Source organism: Sinocyclocheilus rhinocerous, unplaced genomic scaffold (assembly GCF_001515625.1).
Source record: "Sinocyclocheilus rhinocerous isolate Xijiao unplaced genomic scaffold, SAMN03320098_v1.1 scaffold2792, whole genome shotgun sequence".
NCBI classification, from domain to species: domain Eukaryota; kingdom Metazoa; phylum Chordata; class Actinopteri; order Cypriniformes; family Cyprinidae; genus Sinocyclocheilus; species Sinocyclocheilus rhinocerous.
Genome location: NW_015648609.1, coordinates 377,043 through 388,970, shown reverse-complemented (window position 1 = coordinate 388,970; position 11,928 = coordinate 377,043). Strand labels below are relative to the sequence as shown.

The 11,928-nt window shown below is 34.9% G+C and overlaps 1 protein-coding gene across 1 annotated transcript in view; it reads left to right on the top strand.

Annotated features, from left to right (window-relative positions):
* Window positions 1-11,928, top strand: part of LOC107709932 (serine/threonine-protein kinase BRSK2-like) — a 223,172-nt gene that overhangs the window by 139,255 nt on the left and 71,989 nt on the right. Inside the window, exons 3-4 of the mRNA XM_016514603.1 lie at window positions 4,256-4,341; window positions 6,910-7,050. Of these exons, the coding sequence (XP_016370089.1) occupies window positions 4,256-4,341; window positions 6,910-7,050 (227 nt within the window). The remainder of the gene's footprint in view (window positions 1-4,255; window positions 4,342-6,909; window positions 7,051-11,928) is intronic.

Sequence of the window (11,928 nt, the reverse complement as noted above, 5' to 3'; positions counted from 1 at the left end):
TATATATATATATAAGAGATGATTGGTTTCTGCTTTTTTATAGCTTATGTGATTTGCTAAAAAAAAATTTCTGGAATTGATCAAATATGCCAGCACACAAACTTCTCGTTTGGCATGTGCCTGTAGAGCTACTGCCATTGAGATGAATGGTGCTGTAATGCTAACAGATAGCTTTTTCTTGCTATTACAGACATCCTCAGCCTGACTTAATTTGCTTTTATCGAGTATTCCTCAACAGTACAGATTTCCTCAATCCCCTGAGTGCGGTTTATGCTCAGCAGAGATCCTGTGGCACATCCTTGTGTTGAATGACATTCCACTCAGCCAAATTCCCTGCTTGGCTCTTCGGACTGGCTTTGGATCAGCCATTCAGCGAGGTTTGGTCTGGTGCCACGTTTGTCAAGATGGCTTTGGATTTCCATGTCTGCTCCAGCATGCTCTTCAGCCATTGGCCAGATTGTTTATTCCCTGAATAGTCATCACATCTGTATGCCTGATTAAAACAGCTAGTGAAGGACTTTGACTCAATGTTGAGCAGATGATGTCAGTTCATGAAGCCAAATAAATCCAGATATTTACCAGAATACTGAGGCTAGTCATAGCATGTTATAATAGATTGGATTAGCACGGCACATGATCTTTATGTTTTTGCCACATGTAGCAGGGCTGAATGTGTTTCCATGACTTTCAGCATAGAACAGCGGCACAGATTCCAGTGACAGTCCCCTCTGGAGAAACCTGGGTTTAAGTGCTTTGCTAAGGGGGACCGGTGGCGATCGTTCTCCTTGTGGGGAACAGAATTGGGTTTCTTTAACTTTAGGTTGTACTTTATGCCCCAGGGGTTGATTTTATTAAATCTAACAGATTTCAGCTTTTTCTTTTGTTATATGAAGTTCATGTTTAACTCTTGGTAACTTTTTACCGTGATTTTTACCACTACTATTCCGTCAGGTCAGTAAGATTTTTTGTATTAAATTGATCAAAAGTGACAATAAAGACATTATAATGTTACAAAGGATTTCGGTTTCAAAAAAATACTGTTCTTTTGAACTTTTAATTAATCAAAGATTCATTAAAAAAATTTATCATGGTTTCCCAAAAAATATGAAGCAGCACAACTGTTTTCAGCATTGATAAGAAATATTTATTGAGCAGCAAATCAGGCTATTATAATGATCATGTGACACTGAAGACTGGAGTAATGATGCTGAAAATTCAGCTTTGCATCACAGGAATAAATGACATTTTACAATATATTCAAATAGAAAACAATTATTTTAAATTGTAATAATATTTCACAATATTACTGTATTTACTAGATTTTTGGTCAAATAAATGCAGCCCTAGTGAACATACGACATAAAAACATAAAAAAAAAACGTACCAACCCAAAGAGTAGTGTAAAAAATCATGGTAAATATAATTTTGAGCAGAATATTTTTTATTGTATGTCATTTCCAGTCAAGTTTGGATTGTTTGGATATTATTATTATTATATTATTATTAAGTTTGGATTGTCCAATTGTGTCAAATTATACAGAAAAAAAGTAAAATTATTGTTTAATTTTATGTATTTAGGATACATAAAATTCAATTCAAAATAGCAATCTATTTAACCATAGCATTTTTATTCCATAGCCATTTTATTCCAAAAATTTTCAAATGTTGAGATGTGGTGGAAATTTTCATTATGTTCAGGGAAGAAAAAAAATCTTGTAGTATTTGGAATGTTTTTTTCTGAATCTCTTGATGTGTCATACATGATACATAATGCTAATTTTCTGTATATCATTGGCTGCGATTTGAAAGGTCAGTAGCAAACGGGGTCAAAGTCAGGCTGTAGAGTTACAACTGAAGCTTGAAGGCTGACTCCACTGAGTTCAAAGCACTGGGGACCGTTGAGACGAGTCACATGAGCGGTCGGTACTGTAGTGTAGTGAGTCTGGATGAGCGCAAGTAATTCAGGAGGTTTTGAGAGGCGAGATCAAAGTGCTGCTGTGGAACATTAGGGTCAGGTGGGTTCAGGAAATACCATCTACGTCCCCATCCTCCACTCTGATCTGCAGTGGCAGGTGTGCATGCTAGGAATATTCCAGAAGACAGTGATGCAAATCAAACACGATTGTCTTGCTTACATCTGGCACAATCTTAGGTTCAGTCTGTGACTTATGAGCTCAGTTCTTTGCGAAGTGCTTGCGATTTTAAGATTTCCTTTAGGTCCCTGTCAGGTCATAGAGATCTTTCATGGTCTTAAGCTTGATTCAACGAGAAAATATGTTTATCTTGTGCATGTGGGAATCAGTTTATTTCAGTAGACTGACAAGGATGCTTATGTATCAAAGTAGCGCTATAGACGATTACTGAAGAATTCTGCAAAGGTTTGCTCTACTTGACATGGACTTATGAACTTGAGGGTTTTATTTTTTTGCTAATCTGTCATCATATTTCATTTTACATTTATGAAACCTCTCAGAGTTCAGCAGCCTGATGGAGGATAAGATTTGGCTGCATCAGTTCAAACATTGCATTTGCAGTGACATAATTCAAGGTCACTCGGTCCAAATCACAGAAATGTTGTCTATTTGGTTTGACCAAACCATTCAGGGTTAAATGGTTTTTGGTGGCTGCTTCTTTTTGGGTAATAATAATAATAAAAACACAGCGTAGTTCAATTCTCACACAAATGACTTTTCAAAACTGGTTCTTTTAGTGAATCAAAAACATACAGCGCAACTAATAATCCCATTCCTGAAAGAATGACTCTTGTGAGCCATTTTTTTTAATGAATTAAAAAAATAAAACACGAACAGTGCAGTCTCATTCCTTATGCATGACTCCAAGGAGCCGGTTTGTTTTAGTGAATCAGACGCATTAAAACACGACCAGTACAGTCCGATTCACAAATGAATGACTCTAATGAGTTGATTCTTTTTAGTGAATCAAAAACATAAAACACGACAAGTACAGTCTGATTACCAAATGAATGACTCTAATGAGTTGATTCTTTTTAGTGAATCAAAAACATAAAACACGACAAGTACAGTCTGATTACCAAATGAATGACTCTAATGAGTTGATTCTTTTTAGTGAATCAAAAACATAAAACACGACAAGTACAGTCTGATTACCAAATGAATGACTCTAATGAGTTGATTCTTTTTAGTGAATCAAAAACATACAATGCCTGAACAATGACACCAATGAGTCAGTTATTTTAGTGAATCAAAAACATGGTGCAACTAGTGCAGTCAATTCCAAATAAATGACTCTTGTGAGCCAGTTCATTTTAGTGAATCAAAAACGTAAAACACGACCAGTACTGTCCGATTCCCAAATGAATGAATCTAATGAGTCGATTCTTTTTGGTAAAACATAAACACACCACACGACCAGTGTTGGGGAAAGTTACTTTTAAAAGTAATGCATTACAATATTGCGTTACTCCCTTAAAAAAGTAACTAATTATTTTAGTTAGTTTTTATGGAAAGTAATGCGTTGCGTTACTTTTGTGTTAGGCTACTTTTTAAATCTGAGCTGGGCTTGCTTCTTTGTTTTTAATATAAAATGTTCTAAATGTAAAAGCCCTTTGAATAATAAGAATAGGACGTAGAAGTAGAAAGTTCAACACTCTTTCACATAAGGCCTCTGCACTTTCGCCCAATTTCTCTCAACATGAGGACAGGAGAGCGTAACTGGCATTTCTTATTTGAAAAAGTAACTCAGATATTTTCTTGTAAATTAAAAGTAATGCATTACTTTACTAGTCACTTGAAAAAAAGTAATCTGATTACGTAACTCATGATACTTGTAATATTTTACCCCCAACACTGAACACGACCAGGCAGTCCGATTCCTAATTAAATTGCTTTAATGAGTCGGTTCTTTTTAGTGAATCAAAAACATATAACGTGACCAGTACAGTCTGATTCCTGAACAAATGACTCTAATAAGTCAGTTCTTTTAGTGAATCAGAAATATGCAGCTTGATCTTACAACTAACTGTCTAACTTGTCTCAAATCAGTGGTTTGCTCCATTATGAGTTTTGTCAGTATTAATTTATAAAAGATAAATAAATGAATGAAAATTGTTCTTTACTATAGTTATGGCCAATTACTGGATTGTATAGTCTTTATTAAAAAATAAATAAATAAATTAATTAATAAAGCCTGTGTAAACACACATTTTGCAAGAACTGTTTAAACATCTTTTTCTGTGAATTCAATATCTTTTTTTTTTATCTCTTATTCTCCACAGGTGGAGCGAGAAATCGCCATCTTGAAGCTAATAGAACATCCCCATGTCTTAAAGTTGCACGACGTCTACGAAAATAAAAAATATTTGTAAGTATAAGTATTTTGATTAAATATTGCGGTGCTTTTTGTATTCATGTGTAGTGTAGTGTAGTGTATCTTCTAGTATTCTATCTTCTATTTAGTATTATCTATAAAGATATTGTTAATAAAAATTATTTAACAAAGATGAAATATGCCTAGGATTGCAATCCCAAAATGTGAGAGGACAGAGCAAAAACAAGTTTGGTGTATATAGCCTAAAAGTTTGGCAGAAATACAAGTGTAAATGTGTTTGATCTTAAAAGGTTTTGTAAGAGAGTGATTCTGCTGGTGCTAAAACACTCCTAATGATGAAAGTGTCAAGCAGCCTGTTAGTCACAGCAGTTTGAGAGCTGCTAATGGGGCCACGAATCATCCTTGATGTAAACACCATGATAATTCACTTAGCATTTTTTGGCATCAACAAATCTTCACAAAAACTATTTCTGTTTACCTCATCACTCATCTGTTTATATTTTCTTTGGTTTTGAAGCAATGCATGGGTTTTATAATTTACTTGGTATAATGGTAATACTGTACTTTTTTATATTTTTTTTACCATTTTTACCATTCTTATGTATATACCATGGTAAATGAATATGAAAATCATTCTATGCTATTTACACTGTTAACTTTGATAAAGAATATCTCTTTGGTTTTGAGACTTTAGTCTTTGCAACTTCAGGGATCTTATCTATGCACAATCAGCTTGTAACACTCCAAAGAGAAAGGAAAACTTGAAATCGCATCATATGACCCCTTTAATACTTATTTTTAGTGACTCGTATCAGGTTATGCCAGTAGGTGGCGCCAAGTGATTCATTGAATCATTCACTCAACCGATTCGTTCAAACAATGATTCAAAACACCACTATTGTGTGTTGCTCTGAGTAGCTGTGGTTGATTGCTGTTACTTCATTTAGAAATATTTCTGCTAATGGAGCAAAAAAAGACAGGTGGCAATATGTCTAAAATGTAAGTATCTCCATATTAACTTGTGTATTGAGCTGTTGTGTAAAACCAGTCTCCCACTCGTGATCGTGTCGTTTGAGCGTTAGAAAATGACAGTGATGGAACAGAGGGATAATTGTAATGGCCTGAGATTCAGTTTAGTTACAAAAAGAAAGAATGGAGTGGAGATAAATCTAACACAATATGACACCAAGCTGTCAGCTTCTAACACAGAAACCACTCGCTGGCTTTTGTTTAGGCTTGGAAGAGTAACTCACACATGCTCAGATGTTGTTTAATTATTGTTTATGTCACTGACTCGCATCTTTTGACTGTGTTTGTATCTGAAGTCAGTTTCTCCACAAAAACTCTAGTCCTCCTAACGTTCCCTGACAGAACTTCTTACAGAAACAGCCCAATTTCAAACCATAACAGCATGTTATCATCAAGGACACTTAACAAGTCTAAAACCCACTAAAACCCACTAAAAGTTTTATTGTGTTTACTTGCTGGTATCCCTTTTATCTTCACACTCACCTTCACACAACACCGCAGCAGAATACGGTTGTCATGTCTGTCCTGTATTTGAGTCCTTAATACGGTTACGTTCACAAACAGCACGGTTATTTTCATGCGTGACAACCGCATTCTGTAACCGAACTCACACCCGTAAATTTTCAGGACTCACAGCCGCATTCTCGGAAAACGCGCTGTGTGAATGGAACATGACTGGACGACTAGTTGTCTGTCAGGTCATACAGTGTGAGAGTGCACAAACGCGCGTTTACCGTGTGTTGCGTGGTTTCAGTAACTTACAGTGACGGAGAAATGAGCTGTGTGTCATCGGAAAGTTTTAGATCCAGCCTCCTAACCCGTCAGGTTTGTGTTCTGCGCGCGACTCAATTGCTCCGCTCTCCACACAAATATAAAAGCTGCTGTCGGTTGATGAAGATTTGACAGATGAACCCCCAGCTCGATTGGACTCTTGTCGTGTCAGAAAGTGATAAGACTTTCAGTTGTATGGTAACTGGTAAGGAAAACGGGCTTGACTCCCGTTGCACATTCATTCAAACAGTATTTGAGACTCTACTGTAAGTTGCTGTGTGAATGGGACATTTCGAGACTCACACCTGTAAGTAAATGCGGTTGTCAATCCCAAAAACTGACAGTGTGAACGTAGCCTATAACAACTGCAACTGACTAACATTAGCAGGTAAGTTGTGGGCTGAATTTGGAATAACATACCAGCATACTTTAGCATACTACAATTTTTTATTTTATTTTTATATTTAAAGGGGTCATATGATGCGATTTCAATTTTTCCTTCTCTTTTTACAGTATGTGGAAAATAATGTGTTCTTTGAACCTTAAACCACATAAACACATTTCATTACACCAAATACACAAAATAATGTTCTTTTTAGCAGCATCATATGACCCATTTAAGAAGTGGTATGCATAGAATGCTATTCCAAATTCAGCCATGGTTCATTGTACACAGAAGACTGCTGACTGTTATAAAACAAAGTTAGGCCCTTCGATATGTTGTGCCCAAACTTCTTATTTCAGTAAGAATTATATCAGGATCGGTAATGCCATTTCTCTCAGTCTTGTTTCTGTTTGCAGGTATTTGGTTTTAGAGCACGTGTCAGGTGGAGAGCTGTTTGACTATCTGGTAAAGAAGGGCCGATTAACACCCAAAGAAGCTCGAAAGTTCTTCAGACAGATCATCTCAGCTCTAGACTTCTGCCACAGTCACTCAATATGGTGAGTATGTCCAGTCATTCCTGAACATGTGTTTTTATGAAAATCGTTGCGGTAGTGTTCTCAGACTGAGGCAAATTAAAGCAATAAGCCGCTACAAACTGTGCCAAGATCTGCTTTTTGTGTCAAAAAGAGATTTTATTTATTTATTTATTTTCCCTTTCAAAGGTATTACACAAACAAGCCAGATATGTCATCTTTATTACTATAGAAATTTATTTATTTATTTATTTATTTATTTTCCCTTTTAAAGATATTACACAAACAAGCCAGATATGTCATATTTATTAGTGTAGAAATGTATTTATTTATTTATTATCCCTTTCAAACGTATTACACAAACAAGCCATATATGTCATCTTTATTAGTGTAGAAATTTATTTATTTATTTTCCCTTTCAGAGGAATTACACAAACAAACCAGATATGTCATCTTTATTAGTGTAGAAATTTATTTATTTATTTTCCCTTTCAGAGGAATTACACAAACAAACCAGATATGTCATCTTTATTAGGGTAGAAATTTATTTATTTATTTATTTATTATCCCTTTCAAAGGTATTACACAAACAAACCAGATATGTCATCTTTATTAGGGTAGAAATTTATTTATTTATTTATTTATTTTCCCTTTCAAAGGTATTACACAAACAAACCAGATGTCATCTTTATTAGTGTAGAAATTAATTAATTAATTGATTGAGTGATTGATTGATTGATTGATTGATTAATTGATTAATTAATTAATAAATAAATTAATAAATAAATTAATTAATTAATTAATTAATTAATTAATTTATTTATTTATCCCTTTCAAAGGTATTACACAAACAAGCCAGATATGTCATCCTTATTAGTGTAGAAATTAATTAATTAATTAATTTATTTATTTATTATCCCTTTCAAACGTATTACACAACAAGCCATATATGTCATCTTTATTAGTGTAGAAATGTATTGATTTATTTATTTTCCCTTTCAGAGGTATTACACAAACAAACCAGATATGTCCTCTTTATTAGGGTAGAAATTAATTAATTAATTAATTTATTTATTTATTATCCCTTTCAAAGGTATTACACAAACAAGCCAGATATGTCATCCTTATTAGTGTAGAAATTAATTAATTAATTAATTTATTTATTTATTATCCCTTTCAAAGGTATTACACAAACAAGCCAGATATGTCATCCTTATTAGTGTAGAAATTAATTAATTAATTAATTTATTTATTTATTATCCCTTTCAAAGGTATTACACAAACAAGCCAGATATGTCATCCTTATTAGTGTAGAAATTAATTAATTAATTAATTTATTTATTTATTATCCCTTTCAAAGGTATTACACAAACAAGCCAGATATGTCATCTTTATTAGGGTAGAAATTTATTTATTTATTTATTTATTTTCCCTTTCAGAGGTATTTGTAATGTGGTGTTTCAAGTCAAGTCTGTTCATGTCAAGTCAAGTCTGTTCATGTCAAGTCAAGTCTGTTCATGTCAAGTCAAGTCTGTTCATGTCAAGTCAAGTCTCGGATTATTGTTTGGATGTTTGGATCACTCTGTAAATAAACTGCACTTGGGTTCTCACTACGCTCGCCTTCAGTGGACTGAGTTCGTTACACAACCCAAAACACCACATTACAGTATTACACAAACAAGCCAGAAATGTAATCTTTATTAAGGTAGAAATGTATTTATTTATTTACTTACTTACTTATTTAGTCATTTATTTATTAATAATATAATATTTAATTATTTATTATCTTCTTTTTTTTTCTTTGAGAACATTTGTTCTCCAACCTCAATCCAAAGGTGCTACACAAAGAAGTAAGAAATGTGACATTTATTAGGGTTGAAATAAATAAATAAATAAATTAATATTTTTGTTTGTTTGTCTTATCATTTAATTAAATTGTATTTTATTTTTGTCATTGTTATTGAGAAAATTTGTTCTCCAACCTCAGTTGAAAGGTATTACATAAATAAGCTGGAAGTGTGAACATTATTAGGGTTGAAATGATCCAAAGCAGATATAAAATACCAAAGAAAAGCTGATACTAACACAAAACATTAGTAATGCATCCTAAAAGTCAGTCCAGCCTAGTCTTTCCCACCTTTTTCCCACTTAATAGATTAGAGGCGACCAGCGAGAGCTCTTCCCTCTTGTGCTCGTTAAATTTATATTCATACCCTGGGGCTTTCGATTATGAGCATATCAAGATATCAGACTCAAGCTCTTTTTTCTCTCAAAAGCCTTCCGAGGAAAGGCAAAGCGGGGCACGTCGCCTCTTATAGTTTCTCTTCTTGATTTATGATCAGAGTCCTCATCCGAACTGCTTTTTTGGAGGGTTTGGATGTGATATTTCCTATTTACATGTCCAACTGATGATTGAGTGACACGTTTTGTGTGTTTACAGGCTATTAATCATATGCCAAAAAAGAAAACTGAAAGAGTGTTCATAAACTTCTTGATAGCTTTTCACCCATCAGTGGCTTTTGTACTTTTTAAGCCAAAAACTCTGCATCCAATCGATTACAGTTTGCCATCACAATGAAACCGCAGCGTAAGCGCATTTAATTTGACAAAATATCCGAAGCTGTTATTTCTGTAAGCTGGTATTTTCGTTTGTTTTTGATAATTGTTCCTGTTTGGTTCACTGAAGCATAAAAAGGGGTTTTATAAATTGAAAAAGGTGAGGGCTTAACCGGCGATGTGTATAATGAGCATATTCTTTTACAAACATCATTAGCAAATATTGACTTCTGAACCACGTCGTCAGCTTTAATCGAGCCTTTTGTTTTGCAAATATCTTGTTGCACTGATACAAACGTTGAACAAATAGTGTGAAACGGTCTTTCAACCGCCGTAAATGCACTTATGCTTACGATAAATTACGACATGATGTGCGTTAAAACGATTTTGGTCGAATCCAAATAGACATGTCGAGGAACTTTATATGGCTTTCTCTATGTTTTCCACATACTGCCAAAGACTTTTAAATGCTAATGAGACAAAATGCAAAATGAAGAGCGAAGGACGTTCATTATAGAATGATTTTCTGCAAGTTTTATTACGATTCTTCATCAACAGTACATAAAATATAGTCAAGTCAAGTCACCTTTATTTATATAGCGCTTTTAACAATACAGATTGTGTCAAAGCAACTGAACAGCGTTAATTAGGAAAATAGTGTGTCAATAATGCAAAAATGACAATAGTAAACACAAATTTTTCAGTTAAAGGCAGTTCATCATTGAATTCAGTGATGTCATCATCAGTTCAGTTTAAATAGTATCTTTGCAATCACTTGCAATCAAGTCAACAATATCGCTGGAAATGAAGTGTCCCCAACTAAGCAAGCCAGAGGCGACAGCGGCAAGGAACCAAAACTCCATCGGTGACAGAATGGAGAAAAAAACTTGGGAGAAACCAGGCTCAGTCGGGGAGCAGTTCAATTAAAGGGCTGCAGCAAAGTCACATTGTGCAGAAGACTCATCTGGTTCCTGTGGTCTTGTCCCGGTGGTCGTCTGAGACAAGGTCTTTACAGGGGAATAACATCTGTATCTGGGGCTCATCTAGTTGTCCTGGTCTCCGCTGTCTTTCAGGGCTGTAGAGGTCCTCTCTAGGTGCTGATCCACCATCTGGTCTGAATACGTACTGGATCCGGGTGACTGCAGTGACCATCTGATCTGGATACAGACTGGATCTGGTGGCAACGGTGACCTCGGAATAAGAGAGAAACAGACTAATATTAGCGTAGATGCCATTCTTCTAACAATGTAGCAAGTACATCGGGTGTTATGGGAAGTGTTCCCGGTTCCGGTTGACCTAATTAATGCAGCCTAAAAATCCTTTAACGGATTTGAATATTAGAAGCGTATTAGTGTGTTATGTGTAAGCCAGGTTAAAGAGATGGGTCTTTAATCTAGATTTAAACTGACAGAGTGTGTCTGCCTCCCGAACAATGTTAGGTAGGTTATTCCAGAGTTTGGGCGCTAAATAGGAAAAGGATCTGCCGCCCGCAGTTGATTTTGATATTCTAGGTATTATCAAATGGCCAGAGTTTTGAGAACGCAGCGGACGTGGAGGACTATAATGTAACAAGAGCTCAACATATATACAACATATATACAAACTAAATAGTTTTGTCGACAGTTATTTTCATCAAACCTTATTATCATCAGTACCAATTAGGTTCTGGGATGATTTTGCTTCAGAAAAACCCAGAAATCTCCAGTTTCCTCACTGCTAATTAAGACATTCCCTTACGAAAACGAAGCATTTCAGGAAGCCCCTGTGGCAAACTTCTGGCAGTGCCACAAATACATTTTCCAAGGGTTATGGTGCCGTTCATGTGCTCTCATCTCGTAAATATGATCATTCAGACAACGGTGACTTGAAGGCAGAATCTTGACTTTGAGCTGCAGCTCTGAAACGCAGAGAGAAGAAAAACTGACACCTGGATAAACGAGCAAATCCTCTCATTTAACACGTAAGAGTGTTATCAAGCTAATCTATTTAGAGATAAAAGAAAGGTATTATGGGTAATCAGTGTATCACTGTTGGGTTTTTACGCCACACACATGCACATTTGCATTTGAGTGCATCCACATTACAGGCAAGATGAAAGAATTGCCTCAGAAAAAGTACTCTGGTGATACCATGGTACTTTGATGGTATCAGATGGTAATACTGTGGTACCTTCATATATACTATGGAACTGAATGATTACAATAATCATGTACCATGGTGTTTACATGATATCTATGATGAGGATATGATGATGTTACCATGGTAAATGTGCAAGCAAAATAAATAAATAAAAACATGGTACTAATACTTTTATATTAGTTCTCTCTCAATTTATGTATATGTATG